This window comes from Calidris pugnax, unplaced genomic scaffold (assembly GCF_001431845.1).
Source record: "Calidris pugnax isolate Ruff unplaced genomic scaffold, ASM143184v1 scaffold81, whole genome shotgun sequence".
NCBI lineage: Eukaryota > Metazoa > Chordata > Aves > Charadriiformes > Scolopacidae > Calidris > Calidris pugnax.
Window position 1 is genome coordinate 11,212,717 of NW_015090880.1, and position 27,413 is coordinate 11,240,129.

General features: G+C 43.5%; 1 protein-coding gene across 1 annotated transcript in view; it reads right to left on the reverse strand.

Annotated features, from left to right (window-relative positions):
- Positions 1–25,409, reverse strand: part of SETD5 (SET domain containing 5) — a 41,655-nt gene extending 16,246 nt beyond the window's left edge. Inside the window, exons 1-15 of the mRNA XM_014946803.1 lie at positions 25,235–25,409; positions 21,348–21,453; positions 20,250–20,461; positions 19,871–19,929; positions 19,299–19,486; positions 18,292–18,330; positions 16,477–16,719; positions 11,414–11,562; positions 10,971–11,088; positions 10,426–10,535; positions 9,894–10,140; positions 9,616–9,696; positions 5,997–6,260; positions 4,815–5,135; positions 2,970–3,212 (exon numbers count right to left, since the gene is read on the reverse strand). Of these exons, the coding sequence (XP_014802289.1) occupies positions 2,970–3,212; positions 4,815–5,135; positions 5,997–6,260; positions 9,616–9,696; positions 9,894–10,140; positions 10,426–10,535; positions 10,971–11,088; positions 11,414–11,562; positions 16,477–16,719; positions 18,292–18,330; positions 19,299–19,486; positions 19,871–19,929; positions 20,250–20,461; positions 21,348–21,453; positions 25,235–25,305 (2,451 nt within the window). The 5' untranslated portion in view covers positions 25,306–25,409. The remainder of the gene's footprint in view (positions 1–2,969; positions 3,213–4,814; positions 5,136–5,996; positions 6,261–9,615; positions 9,697–9,893; positions 10,141–10,425; positions 10,536–10,970; positions 11,089–11,413; positions 11,563–16,476; positions 16,720–18,291; positions 18,331–19,298; positions 19,487–19,870; positions 19,930–20,249; positions 20,462–21,347; positions 21,454–25,234) is intronic.
- Between the last annotated feature and the right edge of the window lie 2,004 nt (positions 25,410–27,413).

Here is a 27,413-nt window from a genome sequence, read left to right on the forward strand (position 1 = left end):
AAAAGAGATAAAAGTCACAGTGGTCTTCTGAACATGGACAATAAAGAATATTTCACATCTCATGCAAGTGAACATGCATTGAAGTCTCAGCAAATCAGCTGCTCCAGAGGGTGTGCTAGCCCTATATCTTGATACAAACTGACTCCTGAGGGCAGGCAGGAAACCTTTGCTTACTTTACTATAAAAAGATACTGCCATAATGTAATGGAAAACATCCAGGTGATTCAATAAAATGACAGCAAACTGCTGAAAAAATAAATAGAGTAATTTGCATTTATTTAGTTTACCCAAAAGACTTGAGTTTATCAGTCCTTCTGTTCTCCCAGAGAGGTTTAAAACCATCACTTTAACGTTCAGTAATACACAGTTCATCTGCAGGCCAGCAATATGGATCACATGTATGTAAGTATGTGACTTAAGATTCCTCAAAGCTATCATGAAAGTGCGTCAGAAACTTGGTGGCCACAATCCTCAAAGTGGAAAAAACCTCAATGTGAGGATGAAGCGCAGGTGACAGGATCTATTTTGATGGCCTTCACTACTGTACAGCAGGACGCTGCTTCGCTGTTCAAATATATCTCAATGGATTCCACTGCGGCCACTAGGAAAAGTGAGAAGCGCCAGCTACTCCAGAGCAATACAGCCTCAAATGTGGCACCTGATCTGACAGCCCAGTCACTGCACAATGTGATTAACGTGAGCAGGTTATACAGTTCAGTTTCCTTGCAAGGTTCAGATATTGGCACGCTTTGGATGCAAACTGAGATCATCAGCTGAGGTTTTCTGGCACAGTCCTCAGTAGTTTAAGGGCAAGGCCTGCTGACAATCCAAGAAAATATGTGATCTATTTCAACAGCCTTTATAAATCAACCTTCCTGACTGAGCAGTCAGAAGCAGACAAGACAGAAAGATCAGGTCTTTGACAGAGCAATGTCATCAAGTTCTGGACCATTTCTAGACCTCAGCTGGCTGAAAGGAGGTCTTCCTTGTGAGAGTTTTCTAAACACCCCTGAACATGAGAAGCAGACTTTTTATAGATCTCCAGACTGTTACTGACAAAAACACTGAAAACTAGAAAGCATTTTCCATGAAAAAGCTGCGGAACTCCTACGAAGTGGATCAAAACCCTTACTAGAACAGTTATTGATTATTTACTTTCAAAAAGTAGAAATTTAACAAATTACTTTCTGCAACATCTGTTCTGAACACAGAAGCTTTCAGTATTTTATTAATTATTTAGATAATGGAACAGGCAGCGCACTTAAGTTTTCAGACAATGATAACCTGGCAGAAACAAGAACATGCTAGAAGACAGTACTCAAGATTTTCCTATTGGATTGGGAAATGGATGGGGGAAAACAGGATACAGCTCAGCACAGGCTAGAACAAAGTACCATATAAAGCCAGAATCAATCACTTCTAAAATTACAGGCTAGAAAACTAAGGGGTTGTACTAACAAACACAGTAAATCAGGAACTGAACACAAGTCTAAATCAACCTGTCAAAGAAAACTCAGTCATCATCCTGGGATGCACAAAATGGGTATAGGCTACAAGACACAGAGCAACTTTCTGCACTGAAAATGTCCCAGCTGCAACTCAACATCCAGTTGTGGACATTTGGCTTCAGGGAAGGTGTGGACTAACTGGAAGTTGTCCATAGTGAGACTAGTCCATTCCCTCTCCAGCAGTGAGAATTATCACAGGACTAGAAAATAGCCAAAGGTAGGAAAAGATTGGAAGATTTGTTCCATGACAACAGTTTTCACTGAATTGTGAGCTTGCTGGATAGTTGTAGAGCAAATGCACCAAGCAGAAAACGTGGAAAAACTCTGCCAGTTCTGCTCTAGATGCTTCTCTCTTCCCTGAGGCTCAAAGACACTGTTAAGGGTTCAAAAAAGCAGCTTGAACCTTGCAGTTTTCAGCTTAAAGACACGTAGAGAGATTGCACTGGCACATGGGAACAAACATGGTTTTGTTCATATGAGCACATACAATCAAGAGCTTTACCTACAAAGGAAATACCCAAGAGATGCCTTAGCTTCTTTTTGTAGGTGCCTGTTAGTGCACAACGCAAACTGGCTGAAGGTGGAAACAAAGCTCCAAAAGAAACAGAAGTCCAAAGCTTCTCTCTGGAAAATCTCCCTCAAAGGAAGGTAAAGAAACTAGGATATGGTACCTGACATTGAAAGCTACTAAGACTTAAAGAAGGATTTGCATAAAATTGTCTCAGGTAATTGCAGAGGAACTGGAAGAGCCTCTGAGCAAAGCTGACAGGCGATAGGCAAGATGGATTCTGATAGAAATCTGACTGAGCAAACTAACCTGAACTACTGTTTCCCTGCAGATGGGTAAATGTTAGTATTTACTGGCCACATACCATCTCTGGAGGAATGAAGTCCTTGGCTGGGCTGAGTTCAGGCTGCCTGCACAGTCACAAGTATCTGTTGTAGATAGTCTATGATCCCCATCAAAGAGCTGTGGGCTTGCTCTTGGGAACAGCCAAGAGCAAAGCTTTGCTAAACAACAAAGGCTCTCCAAAGACAATGGATCTTGACTGAGACACTGTATTCTTGAGGTCTTTTGCAACACTGTCCCATCCCCACAATGCCAGCCATCCTCAGACTGTGATGTGGTAACATTAAACATTCTAAGGGCAACAGTTAAAAATACTTGAATCACATATGCTGGATAAAAAACAGCCACAGCAGATCTGAAAGTACATATTTCTAAGAAGAGAGTGACAGAACAGTGACTTTTACCACGGTAAAAGGCAAGGATGAACACTGAACCCTAGCTAGGAGAGGCTCAGCAGACATGGCCTGGACACCGCATCGATGCACCGGGCAAGGCCAGCTCAGCAGAAATACATGGAAATAGGCTCAAAGAGGACACAACAACTTTACAAGGGTGCCAGTAAGAGTTTGATGAATATATAGCCCCTGAAGGCAAGACATGAGCAAACATACCTTTTTACAGGAGCTGTAAATTCCATCCAACAGAAAGGGCCTTCGACGCCTCTCAGGGTTGAAAGGTGAACCAAAACGAATGTAGTGTTTAGGTGTGGTACAAATTAGCGGGGAGTGGATGAGACCAGGCAACATATTTAGGGTAGTTGCCAAAACTGTTGGGTCTGTAGTAATGCGCAGAGGGCATTCAATAGGGCACTCCTGCTTTTCTGCCTTGTCGTTCAGCCATTCGGTAACGAGATACTGAAGGAGGAAACACACATGTCAATGCAACTAGCACAGGTGAAGAAGGAAGGAAATACAGCACAAAGGTGTATGGGGAAGGGAGGCTCAGGTCAGCCCACATGCTAAAACCTCCCTCCTACTCACGAGGAAGGAGCAGAGCCAGGCCTTCCTGCATCTAATCCAATTCTCATCTGTTGCAGGCACAACAACAGATAATCCAGTTTTACAGAAGTAGCTCAATTTTATGCTCCATTAATCTTATCAGAAGGTTCTCGCAAAACTTCTTCACCTTGCTCAAAACTAGTTTCCAGCTGCAAGCTGAAATGTATTAATGGCTAATTTATGCCCAGTATGTGGCAGCTGCCCGTTAGCTTCTGCAATTTTTCCTCCCTTCTTGTACAGTTTCTCCCAGCTTGTACATTATAGTCTGCACTCATGTTCCCTCTTGGTTTCAACCCTAAGCTGAAAGCAAATCTCTTCTGCTTTGTCCTAAACAAGTACTCTCCAGCCTGCCATCCCACCCCACCCCAAAAAGATACTGCCACTGATTCCCACACCAAACACGTTTTTACTCCATTCTATATTAATTTATAAATTTTGAGTAATCTCTACTACACAATGGCTCCACTTTTCTCTCTTCATTCTCTTTCTGGTATACACAAGAGAACCGTTTGTTTTACTGTCCAGATGCAACACTCTGGTCATTTCAAGGTGGTTCTTGCCATTTTTTTTTAAGCAAGTCGCACTACACCTCTATGCTGCTTGATTTAAGTTAACTTCTTGGTTGACAGTCTTTTTCTCCTTGCTTCTAAGACACTGGGAACATGCAGAAAACTTCTTGAGACCGTATGCATCCAACCTTTTCTAATAAACATCCTTCCTTTTGGGCCCAAAATTTAGTGTTTTTTTTCCAAACTATCAGCATCTAGTTTTTAAATGCCAGCTACCTCCTCAGAGTTCCAACAAGCACTTTTGCATGCTGCCACCAAAAGCTTTTGCTGCCTTACTGTGCACAGATCCAAAACCACCAGCTCTCCCCATCTTCCTATTAGTCCCTTGCTCCCCTGCAGGAACACCACAAACACCTTGTTGTCCTCATGGCCTTTGGCAGCCATCTCCCAAGCCACTCAGTGCCCTCCACACCACTATTGAAACACCTGCTTTTTGCTTCCCTCACCCAGGGCTCAGCCTCCATCACCCAATTCTTTATGTTGCCAAGCCCCTCCAACCCTTCTCTCCTGGGGCCCTTCAAGCTGGAAGCAGTTTCTTCCCCTCACACACAAAGCTGTGTAATTTGCCTTTTTCTAGACTCTTTGCCGTATCCAAAAGTGAGAACCTTCCTGTTGCACCTGTACCACCCCATTGGTATCTGAGATCTATGGAGATTTGCTATAAAGATCAGCTAATTTCTTTTTCTGATCTTTGTGTGTACAGGGCTGCGCAGCCAGATTCTGAACCATGATGAGAGCTCTTAGCCACTACAGAACAAACACTATAGTAAATATAAAGTCACATAATTCCAACTACTTTGAGGAACTGTTTCCCCAAGCCAACTTTTCCCCAAAGGCTACACAAAACCTCATTTTCCCCTTTCCACTTCGAGTACTTGATCATATTTACCTTTTTCGTTTTGGGGTACTTTACTGCAGCTCGATTAGACTGAGATCCTGCAGCCAGGATAGCAGCTGGGTCAGATCCTGTCAACTGTCTGCCTTCTCCTGGACCTTCTACATTGCTGACATCTGTTGCGGTTACCAAGCTGGCAGTGCTTCCTTCCTCTGGGACAGCCTGCGTGAGTTCAGTTTGCTGGGAATTGGCTTGTTTCTGCCTTCTCAGTCTTTGTGCTGAACTGGTCCGGTATCGAGAGAAGCGACTTTTTGGTCGAGGCCTGGAGGGTTTTGCTGGAGGTGGCTTAGTAACTGTTTTTTCGGGGACAGCATCCTACAATATAAACTGTCGTTAGTCCGAGCACCTCTAAGGGTATTCTTTTCTCTACATACAGCATCAAGGATTAAGATTTATTTACTGACACTACCTGACTCATAAAATCTGGTTGGACCCTGTTTGTATTGGTTCATAAGATGGTTTTGGGGACCCTTCTAAAACACTGGCACTTTATCATTGTCTGTTGTGTTCTTAAAGGAGTCAACCAGAACACTAGTCTTAAGGAAGAAAGCAGAAGTATGAAACTTGCCACTTGCCTCGAAGTAACTGCTCTTACTCCTGATCTGAGCTGATATGTATCATTCCAGGCAAGCATCTGAGCCCTGCCATATAATGGGAACACAAGCATCCAAAGCAGACCAGGCCAAAAAAAACAAAGAAAAAGCAAAAGAACTCTTCAGTCACTGCAATTACACATTCAACTTGAGCTCACACCAGTACAGAAGGGGCCCACTCGGTGAAGGAGTTGGGCTTGTTCAGCCCAGAGAAGACAAGACTTAGGGGGACCTAATAGCAGTCTTCCTACATCCAGACTGAAGCTACCAAGAAGATGCAGTGGTGCATCCACGTACATACACTGAAATGAGACGTTCAGAATGAATAAAAGGCAAAGTATTTTTACCATGAGAACAGTCATGAATTGGAAGAGGTTTCCCAGAGGGGCTTGTGCAATCTCCATCCTTGGAGGTATTTCAAGACAAGTCTGGGTAAAACCCTGGCAACCTGGACTGGCCTCAGAGCTGTCCCTGCCTGACATGAGACCCCATGAAGTTCCTCCCAACCTGAACGAACTCATTGATCAGATAGGCTGCATCTGAGCTTGGTATAAGCTATTAAACAGGTCTATCTTCGTCTTACCGCTACTTGTGAAGACCGTCTTGTGTTCACCCCGGTGCTGCCGTTACTGTTAGAAACATTTGGGGCAGCAGCACTCAGTGCTGAACTTGCATCTTCAGTTTCAGGAGTTTCTGTTTTTATTTCCTCCAGCTCGGGAGCTTCAGAATTGATGTTGATTTCAGCATCAGTGCTGTTACGGTCTGTTGGTTGCTCTCGTCTCCTCTTTCTCTTTTCCAAGTTTTCAAACATGTGCATGATGGCTTCTACCTTCCTGTCTTCCCGGGACTAGAACACAAGAGTAAATTTATGTCAGCACTGCAAATTATGCACATAAAGAGGAGGAGGCAAGAACAGATATGGGATGCAGCACAGGAAGGAGAATAACTGCCAAATAGCAATGACAAGAGCCAGAAAGGAGACAGAGAGAAGCAATTCTTTTCAGATATTTGCATTTTTCAACATGGCAAATTTCCCAGAATAACAACAACATAATCATGTGTTCATAGAGTAACTAGAAGAACTAGACTTTGTTCCTAAATAGGACCACTTAGATACTACTGAGTTGTATTTATAAAATAGCCACAAGGAAATGCATAATTTTGAAGAACTAAAAACCGTAACAAAGAATAAATAGAGTGAAGAGAAGACTTGGAAACAAATAGAGCTACTCAGTAATGACCAAACATTAGAAGCAAACAGAAGCTAGAGGCAACAGAAGTGAATCAGTAATTTGCAGCAAGTATAACACACCACACAAACTGACTGAAATCATCCAGATTCATTCCTTCCCTGATGTCAGGAGACCACCGAGCTCAGAAACAAAAGCTCTTGTTTGAGCAGCTTACATAGTGGATTAGAAAAACAGAACATGAGAGAATAGAGAGGCAAAACAAAGGTATTTATTAGGTAAACAGAAAGGACAGGAAATCTTATCACCTAGCTGTGTCGGAAATAATTGGTAATTATGCATGTAAAAGGTCCAGTACAATAATGCTGCAGTGATTGGCAAAAACCAGGCTGAAGCAAGTGAATTCTAAGAAGTGGGGTCAAGTGCCTTCTGAGACTTGTCATGGAAGAAAAAGCATCTTGAAATACACAGCAGCACTCAATCACAGCAGCCTGGCCTTTGCAGTTTTCTGTTCAAAAATACTCAATGCACAGGCAAAAAGATAAATAAATTAGTGACTGTGAAAACTATAGATAGACGTGTTTATCTGGTGCCAAGTATAGAAAACTGAATCTCATTAAAAGAGATTAACTGGTGCAACGCACAGGAAACAGGGTTTACAAGCTCATGGGAAACACTTCACTTAGTCTTCTTGAACTATACTGTCCCAGGAAGAGATCAGCTTCCCTGCATTGAAAGGAAATCTTCCCTCCAATCTTAAGCCAGCCTGACGAGTGACTGCTCTTATTCAAATTTCAATAGAAATCGACTACTTTATCTTGCCTGTTCTAAAAAAATCCATGAGATAATCTAAGGATCTCTCTGCTTGATGGCCCTCAACTCTGCAATTTGCACTATCTTAACATTTAAAGCATTCTCAGAAAATTTACACATGGAAGATTCCTATCTCCAATAAGAGAAAGATGGGTGATTAAGGTATTTGGTGAACAAAGAAAAAACAGGGAACTCCAAACTCCAGTAATTTTTTGGCTAGTAGGAAGGATGGGAACACTTTTTCTTCCTTGATTTTTTGGTTGGTTGGTTGTTTTTGGTTTTTTTGTGGGGGTGTTGATTAAGTTTGTTTTGTTTGTTTTAAAAAAACCACAAGACAACTAATGAATTAAGTAGAGACAGAACAGCTCCACTGACATGCATAAGATTTTCCAATCCAGGAAGCAATCCCATAAGGTGCCATAAGAAGTACAAACCCCCCCAAACAATTAGCTCTCCTCAGCACAGAAGGTGGCTGAGAAGGGACTGTGTTATCAAAGAACCATGAGCGTTAAGGAGTATTTTTATCAAAAAACACTGATTAAGACAACAATTTGGGAGCACAACGGGATTTCCTAGTAAAGAATGTAACAAATTTGTTGATTTGTGCCAGTAGTGCTGTTGGTGATTTACCCCTCAATCAACTTTTCCCACTTCATCTTCCCCTTTTCCCACATGGAAACAGGTTCATGAACATAGAGAAGTAACAGATATATATTAACAACCTTAACCCAGCAAAATTGGTTAAGTTTTAGCAAGTATCAGGTTTTGGTTCATCATATGGTTCCATAAATTCTTGTATTAGCAATAAGGAAGGGCAGCAGGAATATAAAAAGAGTCCAATTACCTTTTTTTTAATCTGGTGCCGACTGTCTTGTTAATGGTATGTTTTATACTGTATAATAGCCTTGAAAGTAACAGTTAAACCTTTCAACCAGGGAACAAATCTGTCGTGTACCTTCTAATCTGCAGTACTCTAACATAAATCCAGTGATGTGGAGCCAACTTGGCTCTTTGGGGGATTTTTTAAAAATCAAATTACTGAAGGCCACTGACAGTTGGAATTGGTGTTGAAAAAAGCAAAATAACCAACTGAACTGTTGGCCACTGCAGGAAGCAAACCCTAAGGGGGACGATACCCAGATTGAGAAAGGTACTTGCCCGTCGGTTGTGCACCAAGGCTCCCTGCTCATCTACAGGCTCCTCTTTCTCCCCTTCTTGTTTCTCCTCCTTCTCTGCCACCTGAAAGAGAAAACCAGACTTAGTTTGTCAAACAAAATCTGGTGCTGTTTTGAAGTTATCAAGATTCCCATGGTACTGTAAGGTGCAGTGGGGGTGTTGATTAAGTTTGTTTTGTTTGTTTTAAAAAAACCACAAGACAACTAATGAATTAAGTAGAGACAGAACAGCTCCACTGACATGCATAAGATTTTCCAATCCAGGAAGCAATCCCATAAGGTGCCATAAGAAGTACAAACCCCCCCAAACAATTAGCTCTCCTCAGCACAGAAGGTGGCTGAGAAGGGACTGTGTTATCAAAGAACCATGAGCGTTAAGGAGTATTTTTATCAAAAAACACTGATTAAGACAACAATTTGGGAGCACAACGGGATTTCCTAGTAAAGAATGTAACAAATTTGTTGATTTGTGCCAGTAGTGCTGTTGGTGATTTACCCCTCAATCAACTTTTCCCACTTCATCTTCCCCTTTTCCCACATGGAAACAGGTTCATGAACATAGAGAAGTAACAGATATATATTAACAACCTTAACCCAGCAAAATTGGTTAAGTTTTAGCAAGTATCAGGTTTTGGTTCATCATATGGTTCCATAAATTCTTGTATTAGCAATAAGGAAGGGCAGCAGGAATATAAAAAGAGTCCAATTACCTTTTTTTTAATCTGGTGCCGACTGTCTTGTTAATGGTATGTTTTATACTGTATAATAGCCTTGAAAGTAACAGTTAAACCTTTCAACCAGGGAACAAATCTGTCGTGTACCTTCTAATCTGCAGTACTCTAACATAAATCCAGTGATGTGGAGCCAACTTGGCTCTTTGGGGGATTTTTTAAAAATCAAATTACTGAAGGCCACTGACAGTTGGAATTGGTGTTGAAAAAAGCAAAATAACCAACTGAACTGTTGGCCACTGCAGGAAGCAAACCCTAAGGGGGACGATACCCAGATTGAGAAAGGTACTTGCCCGTCGGTTGTGCACCAAGGCTCCCTGCTCATCTACAGGCTCCTCTTTCTCCCCTTCTTGTTTCTCCTCCTTCTCTGCCACCTGAAAGAGAAAACCAGACTTAGTTTGTCAAACAAAATCTGGTGCTGTTTTGAAGTTATCAAGATTCCCATGGTACTGTAAGGTGCAAAAGTTTAAAAAAGGCCTCCTGCAGTTTCTGTTCTGAGGATCCCAGTGCTGTATTAGATCAGATTCCACACCCGGTAGTAATAAATTTAACAAAGCGTCAAGGGTTTTACCTCATTGTCACTGACTGCTGCAGGTCCCTCAGGAACCTCCTCTGTTTGTTGACTGCTGTTCTCATCCGATGCAATGCCCTGCTGTTCCATTTCTAGCTCCTTTCGACGGGCTTTTCGGCGGCGTGTTTCTGCCCCAATCAGTGTGCCTAAAACAGGTGGAGGTAGGTGTTCTGCAGCATTTGGGCTACGTTTCTGCACAGGGCAATTCCGGTTCCCCTTGTGACACGCACAGTCCACTTTATAGTTGCTGCTCCAAAACACAAACATAATTCGTGTCACTCTTCATTTCTCAACCCTTGTACAGAGACATTCAATGCATCTCCTACTAAACATCTCACCACGTGCCAAAGCAAGGACAGCAGGCTACCTTATGGCCTCTATTGGAGAATATGCCAGCAGAACTGGACAGAATAGCCGGAAAATGCAATTCAGTAGAAAACGGAGCAAAATGTAGAATGCGAGGAAAGGGCTGGAGGAAGATGTCCAGTCCAGGAGGGCAGTGGAGAGCTCCTGGGCGAGGTGAAGGACTCACCAGATGTTGTACTCATAGTCAAAGGCGATGGTAACCTCTGTGTCCTTGGCAATGGTGGCAACAGCATAGATGCACAGGTGGATCATCCCGTCAGCAATCACATGACGAACCTTGTTAAACAAAGTAGAGAGAAAGTAACATCTCCACAAGTTGCACTTCTTACTTCTAAGAGGGAAGCCTCCTTCTGCAAAGTAGCTCTTATCTATTCCACGAATAATTAGCCTAAATTCTCCATAAGGAAAAGCCTACTTCACTGCTCTTGTCTCATCCTGTGCTTTTCCACTTACACTTATTACCCCCTGCTTATCCTAACTATCATTCTACAGCCAAAGGAAAGCCACAAAATAAACCTTTTCCTTCCAAAGAAAAACTTCGTGTTCCCAAACTTTCTCATCTTCCAAGTATAAACCATCAACCAAGTAAGAGATGCAGACAATTTACCCCATTTACTGCATTTCAAGTCTGAATATTTATAAAAAGGGAACGCACTAGGCCTATGTAAAACATGTATTTGCAATTACAGTGATGGTGAAGAGAGAATTTACCTCTGCATTTGGAGTGCAGGAACGCCTGATGAACCTGGCATCATTACCAAAGGTGCGGGCATCAACACACATTTCAACGCCATTGAACTTGGAGTAGAACAGCACAAAGGGATATGGCCTGGAGAAGTAACAGAACGTCTCAATCCCAAAATACCCAATTCCCATGGCACTTGTAAGAGGTGTCCCTCACTGCACTGGAAGCAGCGCTTCCCTCAGTGCTATCGCTCTGGACGCTTACGCCCTGCCATCGACACAGTTTAACAGATCTACTTCAGAGGGGTTTGGTCCATAAGCAGAGCATCAAGCTGAGGCTGTTTATTTGATTTCATGTTTCTACGGATGGCACAGCTGACAAGGGACCTGCAATGGTGCATTATCCCATAGAGACATTAGTCTCTCCGTGCCATGATGCTCTCATATTAATCACTTCATAGTACTCTTACTTTTTGAAGAAATGCCCATTGACCTCGAATTGCTGTCGTAACATAACCTTCCCTCGATACTCAATTATAAGGGTATCTAGGGCCAAGTCTCTTGCTGCCCTCAGGATCTTCCGGTGCTTCTGAACCCGAGTCACTCTTCCCAGCTGCAGCTGTAACAAAAAACAGAGTAAAATATGAGAATTTAAAGCAAAAGCCTCAAACTCATGAAGAATATTTTATCTACGTAGGAAGAAAAATTGCTGTAGTACCAACACATAGAAATTCTGCCTGGTGAATATACTGTTTATTCTGTAACACTTTAGTAATGACTAATGACCTTGATGATATTTTTAAAAAGCAAAGAGTATTTATTCCTTTCCTTCAACAGTCTCACAAATCTATCAGACCAAGTATTTGAGTCTTGCAGCAAGGCAAGGAGGCATAACCAGACCTGTCAGTTGCTGTTAACAGGGAACTGCTCTGCAATTATGGCCACTTTCACAGCCTGAATAACTCAAATCTTCCTTAAATTGTGGGTTGTCACACATTCAGAGGAAAAAAACACAAGCTTTTCCTTCTGCAGAGGATGGTAAATTCTAGCTAACAGGCCAAAGACTTAAGCTGGCAATTTTTATATCCATCCAGAAACTTCTCTTCCATCTGCCTGCTCAACTAGTACTGTGGATGGTTTTTTGCCCTTTTTTTTTTTAACATGAAGAAATACATTTTTAACTAAGTAGTGACAGGTTGCTGAATCTTCTTTATGCTAAAGTCTACAGTTCTATTACAATGGATTTTCACAGCAATGTGTCTTGACAGTATGAAACCACAACGTTCTTTAAGCGCAGACATCCAAATACAACACATTTTATGGAATAATGGAAGGGATATTATAAGTACTAGGGCATAGGAAAGACTTCTCCCATAAAACCTAAAAGTACTTCTCTTGCTTAACAGATTGAACCTCTCTGCAAGTAAAAATTGTGTGGCAATGGCCGGCTGCCTCACCACGAGAGCTGTGCCTGCTTTTCCTAAGCATGCCATTCACTGCTCATGAGGACCCGTTTTTTCATATTTTTCCGAAGTAAATTGAGGCATAAGTGTTCTTACTTCAGTAATAATGAGAGTCATCTATCTACATCACAAGTAAAACATAAGATTTTATTAAAAGCAAGCTCCCAACTTCTCCTGATAAAATTCTCTTCTTGGAAGCAGCTACTGAGCAGACTGCTCAAATGGATAAAAATCACATTAGCTTAAGAAGAGAGTCAGTCTGGACAATGACAGAATGCACAACGTTCTAACCTTCTGAAAATGAAGTTAATGCCTTAAGACAGCACTTGGCACTAAGAACCAAATGAAACCCTCCCTACTGACCGTATGAAAGAACTGAACCACAGATATATTTTTGTTGTTGTTGTAGCAATCTTGTATGTGCTCTGAATTAAACCTCTTTGGGAAGAAGAGGTTTTAATTTAATTTGTTATTTTGATATGACATTATACTGCAGATCTTGGATCAGCCAGTAAAGTAAGATCTATTTATTGACTTCTCTCACTCAGGTGCAGGATAAAGATAGCTTTACAAAAGTATTCATTTGAAACCTAAGCAGATGGGAGCAATGGTCTTGCCATTCCAGATCCCCTCTTAGAGATGTAGCCAGTGCCACACTTATCATGGCTATGGGGTACTCCTCTTTTTCATACCACTTTATCTGCCAGCAATTGTAAAACCTGCATGTATGTACTGGAGAGTGAAAAGCCTTGCAGGGTGTCGTTCATCTCTTCGTATCTCAGGTCCTGATAGGAGCTCACAGAGGATTCCCCAAGTCTACTGAACTGGCATAAAAGAAACACGTTATTTCCAGACTAAGAAGCCACACTGCTGGCCTGATTTCTGACTAACAAACCCATGACACGAGTGAACTGTAGGATAAGACTGTTTACACTGCAGAGGGTAGTGACTGAGTTATTTTAAAAACATTGAATACACTTTGTACGATCCAACGGTGCTAACAGAGAATAAATAAATGGGATGAGATTTGTCAGTGTGTGACAGAAGAAGATAAGGAGAAAGTATGTTAGAGGTAATTAGGCCTGAAACACAAGCGTGTCTCCAGCTGAATAATTTTGTTTCTATACTACCACTTATTTACGGTTATAATCAGTTGCTCATCAGAGCTGGCCCTACACAGGAGGATCGGACCAGACAACCTTCAGTGGTTCCTCCGAATCTAAATTATTCTACTACTCTATCAAATTCCCCCAGCATCTATCAGAGATACGAGTTAGTGGCTGGTAGCCTTCACTCTCACTTTTGGCCCATGACTGACTTGTGCTACTGTGGACCTGATGCTGGAAAACAGCTTGGGGAACACAGGTAGGATAAGGTGGGGTGGTGGGAGGAGAATAGAGCCCGTGAAGGAAAGAGAAGCTCTGCATCTGTAAAACGTAACAATTATTGGAGTTTGGTTGAATAGAAATGATCTCACAGCTTTTCTGGTAAGACCCTGGCTCAGCTTGTTTTCATTCTGTGAATTTAGAAATATGAAGAGGAAGAGGATTAGCTGCCATGCTTTCATGTGTAAAAAGAACAAATGATTTTATTCATGTCATAGGCTAGGGATTGCTGACTGCTAATCAGACAAAACTGTTCTGGTATGTTTGTAGAGCAACATCTGCATAATACTCAGTGGCTTTATTTTATAAAGGCCCTTTCGCTCTTCACTTCAGAATGTGAAATCAATCAGGGGTTTGAGCTCAAGTCAGCAATTATCAGAGGCAACAAAGGGCAAATACTGACCCTGGGTTTGGTTTGGCAACAGCAGGCAGAAAAGTGATTCACAGTTTTCAGTTCGTCAAGCATCTGGCAGTAGCCAGCACTAAGATGATTTTATTAATGAAGCTGAAAAGCTTCGTATTTTCACAAGTTTCCCTTTGCATCATTAGGGCAGTTGAGAATAATCAAAATCCCATGTCCTGCCTGTGCAACTCTTAACCCAACTTCCCCTACTCCTCCTGGCTTGGGGAAGTTTTTAGGTCACTTTCTTCCTCTCTCTTTTTTTTTTTTCCAAAGTACACACTTGCATCATTGTTTACCCAAGCCAAACAACTCTCTCAGTTGTGGGAGTAGGCAGGGCATATAAAACATTATATTTTTATTCCTTTCTCCTCTCTCCAGAGTCTTCATGGCCAAATAGAGCAGTTACGATACCCGTCTTCTACACACAGCTGCTCTCTTCATATTGACATGACCTTCCTAATTTTTTTCTAGCACAATGCACCTATTTCCTTATCTCCCAGAAAAGCTATTTTTATGTCCAATAATGATATCTAGTTAAAAGTCAACTGATGCAAACCAAGAAGCCTTCTCAGTTTGTCTAACAAAGACAAGACAAACGAGTGGAACGAAAATAGAAAGCTCAGGATGAGAGATCACGCACTCCACACCTGTGCAGGCTATTCCTCCACTGCCATCTGCCAAGCAGAGAAAACAAGGACATAAGGGCTGACAAGCAGCAGCCCGGGACAGCCACCTGGTCCTTCCTCGGTATTCAAGAAGAACTACAAAGCCACTAAAGTCTCTATATACTTTCCCAACACGCTCAATGACAGGTACCTACCTACAGCTTGTTGAAAGTAACTGCAGCTCTCTAGGTAAAGTTTTGCAACTTCTATCCTTTTGTTTCTTTGGGATATATCACATTTGGAGTCTGATTTGGAATGCTGGCCACTTTTCCCTGTGGGAAAACCTATGTCTGTACAGGAATGGAGAGGGCAAGACAGAATGACAAGAGCAAGCACATTTACGTATGATATTTTTCATAATCACCTGTTCTGCTGTAGTTTGTGAAGGTGACAAAAAGAAATAGCATCATATTACTTAGTTCAGGACTTTTCCTCAAACTCATGTGAAGGAGATAGAAGAGTTTACATTTAGACTCAGAAAATAATAAGATTTCTAGAGAAGCAGAACTTTTTCTTCCCTGTATTTCCTCAGTTGCTCTCTTTAGGAAGGCTACTCACACAGCCAAGTAGAAGTGTTTCTCCCCAACCCCCACAGAAGTCTTATTACTGCAGGACTAGAGGTAAGAGTGGAAGGAAGTCAGGTCCAAAGTCCTCTTTCTGCACTCTCCCTTACTGGCCATATCTGTGCTCTGCCTGATGTGCTTCACCTACATGAAAGCAGAGGGAAAGGTGGGAGGGAGCACGTGAACTTCACAGAGCGGTGAGTCAGCTGATATAAACAAGAATGATTCAAGCACAAACATATACCTGATATTCAGGTTTCTGACTTTGCTCCCCTTCTACAGAAGAGGTGCCCCACATCTGTTTTTGGAGCCCATCCTTTTCAGTTGCACCTATCTCCAGTCTCCTGGACAAGGAAGCCCCACAAAGCCTGATCTGAGTGGGAATGCTGCTCTCTGTTCAATGAAACACGGAGCAGACGAAACACCAGCTGAGAAGAGTAGTAAGGAGGACACACACCACACAAACACATCCTATTCCTGTTTCTCCTTGTCTACATGCACTCCCATAAAGCTGGCAAGACACCGGTCGTTGCACATTTCAAACGAGAAAAGTTACAGAGAGACAGCTCCCTAAAATCAATTATAGTTGTGCAGTATTTGAAAGTTTCCAGACTCCAAACAGTTATCCAAAACACTGAAATAATATCGAAAGGTTCTTTAAAATAGCTTTCCACACAACATGAGCCAGGTAGAAAAAAAAGAACAGGAAAATTCAGCTGGAAAGCAGGAAATTTCCTGTCTCCAGCAAGTGGCAGATCTGGTTGTGCCTCAATCCATTCAGCGACCAAAAGTATTGATGGTAAAATACCTGTGAACCGTATCACAGACCTGTACAAAATATCCCAAATTTAGCAACACTGATTTGGTTGAATGTGAGTGGTTCTGAATCTGTCTTGGTACTGGTGTCTCTTCTGTCCCCTTTTATATCAAATCTCTGCCTATTGGTCTGCTGCTGTATGACCAGCTACGATATTGCTCACCCGTGCCCATGCCTCATTCTGGTCTAGAAACCAGAAGAGCTGACCTACCCCACTTCTGTCACCGTGGTTCTTACCTGCATCTGGGACCCAATAACAGTATTATTGCAGGCCAACTCTGTTTTGTTGATTGTGTCCAGCATAGCAGTTTTGCCCACGTATTCTTTATTAGAGTTCAGGTGACGTTCCAACAAGTTCTGTACATCAGCACTGTACTGGTTCGTAAAAGCTTCTTCGTACTGATCTGTCCAGAGTCGGATCCGATTCTCCCACCCTTCAGCTGTGTTTTCATCCAAGGCATGAGCTTCAGAAGGGGAATTCTGCACCAAACAGCAAAGGGTGAGTGAACGGCTTCCACACAACAGGAAAAACCTACCCACGGTGTTCTAAGCATATTGAATACCCTACAAAAAAGGCAAATCTATTCCAAGCTAAGAGTATATGAATATGCTACAAAAAAGGCAAATCTATTCCAAGCTAAGAAAGCGTCGGTTATGGGGACACTGTTTTCAGACCCTGCATCCTCCATATCATAGTACAACAGTGCCCCTTAGGAATCTATGGATTCTGTGCAGGACTACAACCTCTTGAGAGTTGGTATTTGGCACTGTTACATACAAGAAAATTAAGATACTACATGGCCAGAGAAAGGGTTTTTTAAGTCACTTTGGGAAAATAATTAAGTAGATTAAAAAATCAAAGGAGCAGAACACACAAAGGCAAATAAATCTCCAACATAATGCTAGATGGTGCTGATTGTAACTCAGTCTTTGCACTGACTGATCCCAGAATAATTCTGAACCCTCTAACTAAACGGTCACCAAAGTTTGAAGAATCTGAATGTAAAGCACAAGGTAATACCCAGAAGGTTAAAAGTGCAAGTTCTAAGCAGTGTAAAGAAGAGGGCAAAATCAGGTAATTCATTTATACCATCTGGGGGGGAGATGAGAGGGGGACAGGGAAGAAGCCAGTAGAAAAAAAAATTTCAGCTTCCTTCATTACTTGACAACAGTTGAAGTAACTCAACAAATTATATTCCAGAGGTCAGTAATTTAACTGGCTTTATAAGGGACTGACACATATGTGACACTGAGCTATTAGTGACATGGGCCACTGAAGAACAATCATTATTTTCATCATATATATTAAAAGCATTAAAAGTTTTCATGTATTTTTACCCTCTCAAGGAACTTGCGTACTATGGAGATCGGTGCATACAGACAGACACACCACAGGATTGTCCTGTTTCCTCTGAGCCACCTGCCAGGAGCCACTGTCAGCTGCAGGACTGGGGTCAGGTGGAACTGAATGGACTTTAAGGCAACTCTTGTGTTTCTAGGATCATGTTTATGCCTAAGTGCAAGCCCATTTTTTTATCAAATAAACTTTCTATCAGATAGCCCCACCTACCAGTATTTAATGAAGTCAGAGGTAACGATGTTGTCCCAACCATCCCTAGTAAGAGGATGTTGAGAGAAACAAGGCGGCACTCCTTGGGAAACCCAACATTAAGCTGGTGTGCTACTTGGATGCCCAAGCTTCAAGTATCTTTAATGTAATCAAATGATAACTGACCTCACAGACGAGTGGCCACAACCAGTTCTACATCCCTTACATCAAACACCCCACTCCATGAATCAGTCATATCTCTTGGAAGTGGGTGACATTAGCTTACAGAAAGTGATGAGCTATCTGAAGCAGAAGCAAGGTTCAAGGTACAATTCCTGTGTTACCCTTTTGAACAGGCCTGCTTGCAGCACATGGACAGGCTTGGGATTATTCTGAGGCTGGTCCCACAATCAGAAATTCCTCAGGCAATCCAAGGGAGGCACAAAGTTACAAGGGACAAGAAAACCTCACCACCATCGTAGAAGCTTCTCAGTTTCACTCACCTTCATCCTCAGAGACTTTCGTGAGCCCTCTCGAAATGCCTGTCCCCCGAACAAGGAGAGAGAGAGAGAAAAAAAAAATCAAAAAGTATTATATAACCTTTCCTCAGAATTAGTATCCCAGAACCACACTAGGTCTTACTCCAACAGACCAACCCTTAACAAAAGACAGCAAGAACTACAGGAAGACCTACATGAGAAGCTATGGACTTGAGCAAAAAGATTCCGCAATGCAAATCCAGTGGCAACTGTTGAAAAGCTTGATGGCCAGGATTTCTGCACTAAAAAGGCCCGCCTCATACTTAGTAAAAATCTCAAGATCAAAACCAAAACTGTCCTGACTAACCCCACTTGCTTTGACAGAAGGGCCAGCAACAGAATCAAGCTGGTTCACAACAAAAAAACCTCACATGGCACTGATTAAATAAAAACAGTGCCTACCAGAAAAACTTCAAGGGAAACCTAACCTGGGGAAAATCACAGGAAAGCTAGCAGATGATGGGAAAGAACCAGCTGCTCGTACACTTGCATTCCAATATTCCCAACCCAAAATTACTTCAGTCCCCAAACCTTAACAAACCAGACGGTAAAGTCATCCCTCAACAAATGTTCATCACTACCTACATAGTTTTCCACACAGGCACTCTCTCTACCCCTGAAGAACAATGCCAAGGAGGTCTGCAGCCCAAATTCCTTAACATAGCCTGCTAAGAAATGCCACACTCCCTTCATTTTTCATTCCATTCACAGACTGCCCCTTTGCCACAAACAGACAGACTCCAAAAGCTGCTTCCCCAAATCCTAATGGAGTAGAAGGGAAAATATGCAAGTCCAAGCTCTGAGCATGAATGGACAGCGTTGGGAAACAAGGGTGGAGTTTCAGTAAGGTAATTTTTAAACCAACAGCCACATACTCTAGCAGGTCACAAATACAAGGCGTCACATTATTACATGAGAAAGAGCAATTCCTTACAGGACAAAAGTTTCTTGCCTCATCTCACTCCACATACCTTGATCTTTTTGGCCTTTGGAGCAGCACGAGCTTTTTCTGTACTCCTCTTCCTCTTCTTAGGTTTGCTTCTACGGACACGGTTGACAGTCAGCGTGATGCTGGTAGGGGTGTGCTGCGTAGCTGTGTACAGCACTGTAGAGGGAGATAGCTCTTCATCCCAGCTCTCAGTTGCACTGCTGTCCCCACCTACAGAGAGGAGAGCTTCATTAGCAACATTTTAATTCATCCCAGAGAGAACAGCTTACCCTTATGTACCTTTTCATCAAGACGACTTGATGACCCTGCATAGCTCTTCCCTGAGAAAACTATACCATGTCAGTTTTCCCACCCAAACTGAAAAACTTCTCACAGAATGGTACTGATGAACATCTTCCTTTTCTGTTCACAAGATAATCTGATTTTCCCAAGAGCTAATTGAGGTGAGGCGGAAGGAGACGAGAAAATCCCAGTGGTTGGGAGGCAAAGAACATTAGCTGGCACTGATGACAGATGATTAATGCAGCCAAAATACAAAGGTCTTGTAGAAAGAAAGCAGAAGTCACCATTATCAGAATTACAACCTCAACTCACCTGACACGTTGTCCTGCTTCCGGCGGCGGAGTCTGATCACCTTCCCCCTGCTCATTCCTCTGCCAAAGGAGAATGCACAATTGAAGCTGGTTTGTAGGAGTAAAGTCACTTGAAATTCAACAGGATGTCACAAGATGCGTGCCCTCAGTGGGGCCCAGGATGATAAGAACATCGATTTAACATCCTCATCTCCACTCCTGGTACCACCAACACTTGTCAGGCTGACAACGCAAAGGAGGAGGGTCAATACTAGGTAAAGCACTGGAAAGAACGCTCCAGTTAGCAAAAGGAAGTCTGTCCCACAGCCCGAACATGACACAGTTTGGTATGAGAAGTCAACACGAGGAGCAATTCAGATCTGCACTGCACCAAAGCTTACCTGCACTTTTCACACTTGAGGAGGAAACCATCTTGGGAGACACTGCAGTGGCACCAAGTGGGAATTGATTCTCCTTCTGAGGAGCTCTCACTGTCCCCGGAGTTCTCCTCATCAGGCGAGTGCAGGCCGTTCAGTTCTGCACGAGGTATAATGGTCTGGACAGGAGGAGAGGCTGGCGGCGTTGGAGGAGGAGGGGCTCCATAATTATGATCCTGAAAATGAGTATTTGCAGTACTACTTTTAACATGAAGATATGATGTCTAGAAACTGAAGTCCCAAATCCACAGTTCCCAGGTTTATTATTTAACAACTGCTGTAAAACAGTACTCTGAATTCTTCAATCTACAAAGAAGGTAAAGCAATAGCTCTGAAAGTTGTAAATTATTTTCTTCTGCACCAATGAATTATAATTCAAAACCCATGAAAACAACTAGGCTGTTTTGACATTAACTGTTGTACTGCTAATAATCTGAAATGACATCAGTGGTCAAACACTGGAACTGGTTGCCCAGAGATGTTGTGGAGTTTCTGTCTGTTGAGATATTCAAAACCCAAACAGACATGGTCCTGAGCAACCTGCTCAAGCAGAGCCAGCTCGAGCAGGGGGGCTGGAGTACGTGATCTCAAGAGGCCCCTTCCAACCTCTATGATTCTGTGACATCCTGTTCATCCCATAGTTTCAAGCCACGCTCCTACTCTTCCTGACTGTTCCTTGTTTCTCATAGTCATAAGTTACCAACATGAAAACCTGCGCAGTTGAAACAGTACAAATAGCACACAATAAACCAAATGGGGCATAAAATTACCACCAGGAAAATATTATATATTCATATATATTCACACTTCATTCATATACTTCATTCAGTTAAAAAAAATCTATCACCTAGAACACTAATAAAACTTGCTATAGAGTATGCAAGACTTCACAAACAAAAAACACACAAATGCAAAATGTATGGCAGAACTCAGCTGTAACTCAAGTGTTCCCTAATAAATAAGCCAAAACTCCTAAGGCTTACCAGGCAAAGAACTATGGAACAAGGAGAAAAGAGTAAAGCAGACAGTAAAGAGCTGATTCACTGCAGAGAGAGTACTCACTGCGTAAGGCAGCCCGCGATAGCTGTGTTTCTGGGTGGCCCCATAGCCGTGGCTGGAGTACACATTCTTCTCACTGACAGCTGGACTAGCTTCCACAGACTCTGGGCTGTAGAAAGTGCCAGAAGTAAAACCCATCAATATAACGTCATTTTTTATTTTTTTTTTTTAGTGCCAGTATTTCACTGCTCTCTTCTATTCAACACATGAGCTCAAAATGAAGAAATTTCATGAAATTGAGGTATTATTCGCTTCACCAGGCATCATGTGTGCAGAAGTTGTACAGGATGAACCTGCTTTCAACAGAGGGAAGCAACTGAGTAAGGGCCACCCTGGATAACTCATTAAACTGGGTCTCAATCTGGGAAGTTAAAAAGGTAATTAGCATGTAACAAGCTCTCAGTTTCCTTATAGTTGAGGAAGTTCAGCATTCAGATCTGAACTCAGGCAGCCTAATCTTAATGCCACTGAACAGTACTGCCATGTTATCTCCGCAACAGCTTATTTCCAATAGCAGCTAAGCAGCTTTCCTGCATCTGTGCTTGTTTCTCTCTCCCTCAGATACTAATTGTTAGCCAAGTCCAACGTCCTGTGATAAAGCCTGCCCGAAACCTACAGCTATCCTGATAGCAATGACCAGGAGTTGGAGATCCCTGTTACAGAGAGGCAACAAAATCCATGACCTGGACAGACAGCAGCCACAGACAAATCAAATTCACCCTGAGCTTTCTCTGCAGCAACACGGTGTGCAGTGTGCTGAACAGGAAATTTGCTGCTGAGGTACAATGCACTCTTCCACCACACGGTGGTGAAAAAAAGCAGCTAAAAATGAAAGGTATATCCCCGAGCAAAAAGCTGCAGAAACCCTACTCAGAGAAGGGACAGCTGCAGTTCAATGCAGGGAGTATTAGATAATGAGGCTACAGACAGAATACCAGCAAGGAAACACACTGTCTGGCACAAGCAGGAGACAAAGTCAGCGAACCTCTGCACAGATTAGAAGTAGGGCCCCTATCAGAATACTACTGAATCATGTCTGCAGCAGAAATCTTCAAAATTTTAGCAGGGAGCTGAGCAAGCAGGAAAGAAAAATACAGGAAAGGAAAACTTTACCTTGGACCTCTGCTGCTCTGGTGAGATCTTGCGGGATTCTCAGCGTGAATCAGGCAGTGCTCAAACACCAATGGCCAGTGGTCACGCGTGGGGCAGCGCTTAAGCACCACCCACAAACACTAACCCCTGTGCCCTTTGGACTTCCTATTAGCTCTTGAAATCTCTGCTGCACTGAAGTTTGCCCCACCCTGGCACTAAATCTGATCTATTCTCCAGCACACTAACCTTCTGAGCTTCTGGCTTACTCTGGAGTAAGGTGGATCTGTCTTTGCAACATAAAGGAGCAATAATTTATTGCACAAAGAACTGCAGAAAGTAGAAGACCTCAAGCCATGCAAACCCCACTTCCATAGCTCAGGATTTTGGCGCATGACACGATAAAGTCAGTTTGTTTTCAATGTAACTACAGCCAGCTAAATTGTCAAAAGCAGGAGATATAGGTGGCGATACCTCTCAGAGGATATAAATCTTAAACAAAAGACACCGTGTAGAGCTTGCTACATAATCCAGCCTCGAGGGATCTTTGCAACAGTCCTTTAGGACTTCCAGATTGGCATAGAGTTAAATCTATGCAGGTTTAATCGTATTTTCAGAAACAATATTAGAAGGAAAAGAGCCTGAACAGCCTAAGCACCAGGTCCGTCCTCTGTCCAAGTCACCCACATTCCTAACTACAGTCAGCCTGGAATACCAGCAGCGCTGCTGCAAGCATGAGCAATAAAACTCCAAGATTGTTGGTGCAACGGTGTCCAGGGGCAACAACGCTGGGGCCCATGCTTCCTCAGCAGCAGCCTGCCAAGGAGCTTCAACAACTTCCAGTGTGCAGTCCGACTAACACAGCAGAACTACTCTGCAGCCTCCCTGTCACCCTCAGATGAACACAATCACCCTTCAGCTTTTTCCCCTTCCCTCAGATAGCAGAGGTCAGGAGAAGATGCAAAAACTCAGCCTGAAAAGAGGGCCAGCTAGTTTTCCTTTTACCTTCCCGCTGCCTTCATCTTTGAAATCAATCCCTTATAAGAGACAAGAAGCTCGGGTACCCCAGACGTCATGCATTAAATGAGTTGATTTTCAAAGGAGAAGTGGAGGATCGCCTTAACTTTGAACAGACTCACGAAGGACCCTTCAGCAGTAACTAACAGTCCATCAATGCAAAGCCTGCAGAATGAAGTCCTGGCATTCCCAATTTTTAGAACACAGACAAGAGAAACTAATTCAGAGATCTTCAAAAGCTTTTTTTCAAAGCACTCCAGCCTAGCCTCAAGTTGGACCTACAAATTTCTTACAACCAGGGGAAAAGAAAATACTTTGCAGAAGGTTTACAGACAGTCCTTTTGATATTTAAATGTTACAAGGGACATGCATAGATATATCTGGCTCTTCTCTCTACCATGCTCAGCTCTGAAAGCAAAGTGCCTAGTACACGAGTAAACTATTTAGCACTCTTTCTCCTGTCATAAACAGTTTAAAATTCCTGTGTGCTGAGTCTTTCAAGTGCTGGTGTGGGAGAAGCATGGTGACAAGCAATGCTGAATGTTAAACCTTGGAAAGTGATATACCCACTGCTGATGAGTGACTTACTAGATTCTGACTCCCCATTTAAAAACAACATGTAAAAATATGGGCTTTAGGATGGAACGAAGCATCACGAAGAAGAATGCCTAGAATGGGGCCAGTGCCAAGACAGACAAAAAAGAGCATTAGCAGTCTCACAGAGAGTGCGACTGTGCAGTCAAACTCTGTGCGTAGTCAAATCAGGGCAAGATGGAAGGGAAAAACAATGATTCATACCCTATCCCACTGCTCTTACAGCTCAAAATTAATAGTCTGGAGCAATATCTGTTCTGCACTGATCAATCTGTCACGCAGGTATTTGCACAGTCGGTACCTTTAAATAATACATGGGGGAGATCTATCTCCAAAATGCCTTTTGTAAATTTGTTGTAAAGAGATGTTACAGTCCATATTTCAAAGAAGGATGCAGGAAAGCAGGAGGTAGAAGCATACAGAAATAACTTAAGCCTTCCCTCTCGCCCCCGACAAAAACATAGTACTCATCTGAGCTGACATCATTCTAACCAGGTTTTAAGAGAAGATCACAATGCACTATTTTCTAGATTAGAAATGTTTCTGACGGCTGCAGAAGCAGAGTCCCCTCCAACAGGCCTCAGAGATAGGACTGCAATGAGAGCCCTGCATAGGGTCTTGTGGTGGGGGACCCTGAAGGTGTGTCATTCTTGTAACCTGCTCAGAGGCAGGAACAAAATAAAGGTGTCTACACAGGCTGATGCTGTCTCACATCTCTGGTCAAGCTCCAAAGGGTTCCAGAAATCAGTCATGTAGGATTGGTACTGAGACTGAGTTAGCAGGCTCTACTGAGAGGGAAGCTCAGCACATTGACCCCTCATATAACACAGCTTTTGGAAAACGAGCTGGCTTGTACCTTGCCAACGTCAAACACGGGTACAGCAAACGCACAACTGCCTGCACTTGAGTATAGACTTACTCGCCAAGCTGATATAAAACGCATGGTTGAGTGCCTCATCGTATTGGAGTTCTCATATTCCCTGTCTCCTGTGTCAAACTTACCAATTGCCATAACACTGCATTTGTTAAACACCGGTCTCTGCATTCACCTCTCACACAGCCAATGGATCAGCACCCCTTTTCTCCCAAGTGGAGAAAGCAACGGCACCGATCCTGCAGCCCCACTCCAGGGCAGCCCTCTCACACCCTCCCCTCCTCCTTCTCCTCCTCCTCCGTGGGGTAACACTCACTCCGATCCTGCAGCCATGTCGGAGTAGGACGTATCTGGTGTGGTGACTCCCAGAGGGATTGCAATGCTCATGACGCCCGTCGGGGATCACGGAGTCCAGAGGGCAGCGACTGGCCGCTCCGAGGGCGGAGAGGAGCCGCAGAGCCTCGGCCAACACGTCACGGACATGGGGAAACCTACCGGGGTAGAAACAAAGCATTGCATCTCTGTTACAGGATGAGGTCTCCCTGTGTACCTCTAACGAAGGCTTTCACAGCAAAAGACAAGCAGAAATAGATTTCCATCAGTGACATGCGGCATCATTTTTACTTCATTTTCATATGTGGGGACAGGGAAGAGGTAGGTAGTAGTAGTTTGGTGGGGGTTTTGTTTGTTTTTTTACAGTCTTGGATTGACATGCAATGAGCTGCTCTGCCATAAAGCCGATAATGACAGTTCCCCCCCTCCCCCTCCTAAACTTAGAACTAATTATCAGATAAGCAATCTATTAGCTCCTTCTGCATATAAGCAGCAGCTGTCACCTATCACCCACACCCCTCCATCAGCATTTCCTAACTGCTTCGCCAAACAAGTTGTGGGCAAAACCCCGTCTGGGAGGACAATGAGACAGAGCTGAGGTGGACTGAGCTGAGACCTCTCGCTCAAGACCAGTTTGTATCTGCATTCACTGGGCCCACGGCACGGGCGAGCACGACCGGCAGAGCAGCCATTCCTCCCCCCACCGACGGCCTCCCCTCGGCAAGCGAGGCCCATCCTGGATTCTGCAGGGATTACTCAGTCCGGCGAGCCCTGACGCAACGGGCCCCGACTTCCCCAAAATCCCAGCTGACACCTCCCCGCCACAGAGCCACGTCAGACGTCTGGGCACTCGCGCATAGGCCGCTCCGAGGAGAAAGACGGCGGGGGCCATTGGCTCAGGGCGGGGAGCCGGGGTGAGTCAGGGCGGCATGGCGGGGGGCATGGCGGGGGGCAGCCACCGGGGCCGGCAGGGAAGCCCATGCCCAGGCTCCACCTTCCCCGCCGACCGCAGCGGTTTGCTAAGGCAGCTGGAGAAATCGCCCATAAAACAGAAACTTCTGAGAGTCAGGTGGCGGACGGAGGTAAAACAGGATCAGCTCCTCGTTATGTAAATAACCTCAATAACACAGAGGTCCATAAAGGAGCCATTATTCTACGCAGCTCTAAAGAACACCCCCCCCCTTCCCCTCCTCAGTACAGAGTAAGGCCGCGTTTCAGCACAGAGCAAAAGCAGCTCCAAAACCCAAGGAAAACGGGTGACAATTTAGCCGCCCTCTCTGGACGTTAAACTTTAAGGGCAGCCTTGAATTAAGTTTGGGCGGCCTTGCCCGGCTCTGGCAGCTCGGACGAGGCAGGCTGCGCTCCCAGCCGGCCGTCACATGCTCCCCGGCATCTCGGGGCTCTGCCAGCAAACCCTCCCCGGCTACAGGGAGGGAGGCAGCCGGCCAAGTTCTCCTGCGGGGAGCGAAGTTCTCACAGGGAACTGCCTTTGCACACCACAGTCCAGCCATTGTTTAACACATTAAAAAAAAAAAAAAAAAAAAAAACCCCCCCAAAAACATCATTTCATCATTTTTTGCCTGGAAAAAAAAAAAAAAAAAAAATAAAAAAAAAAAAAAAAAAAACAAACCACCCCAGAAACACAAAAAACACACACTCACTACCAGGGTAAATGAAGGAAGAGCGAGAGAGTCAAAAAGTTTAAATGCCACACACTACATTGCCTTTTTCTGTCTTAAAAGGCAGGTCACCTCTCTTAGCACAAGGAAATGTTTTCCTTCTTCGGTATACATCCCTAAGAGAAATCCTTCTGCTAGGATGACAGGCATACAGTGAATTACAGAGGTAGCACGTAAAGATTTCCAAGTGGTCTGTGGCAATTCCCTGTTATGCCCCAAAGCAAGAGTCTCCCGGGGAGCTGGGAGATGAAAAAGCGAACAGGCAGGACTCAGCTCACCAGCAGCTCCAACCCAAGACAGCCCAGGTGTCCTTGAGCATATTTTTTGAAAAATAAAAATAAAAATAAAAGGACCTTTAGGAGTGTCTCATTTATCCTTTCTCATGCTTGTGATGTTGACACCAGGTGAGTCGAAACACTGCTAAAATACAGTTAAAAGGTACAGACATCAATCCCTGCTGCAACCCAGAGTCATAAAGCTCTG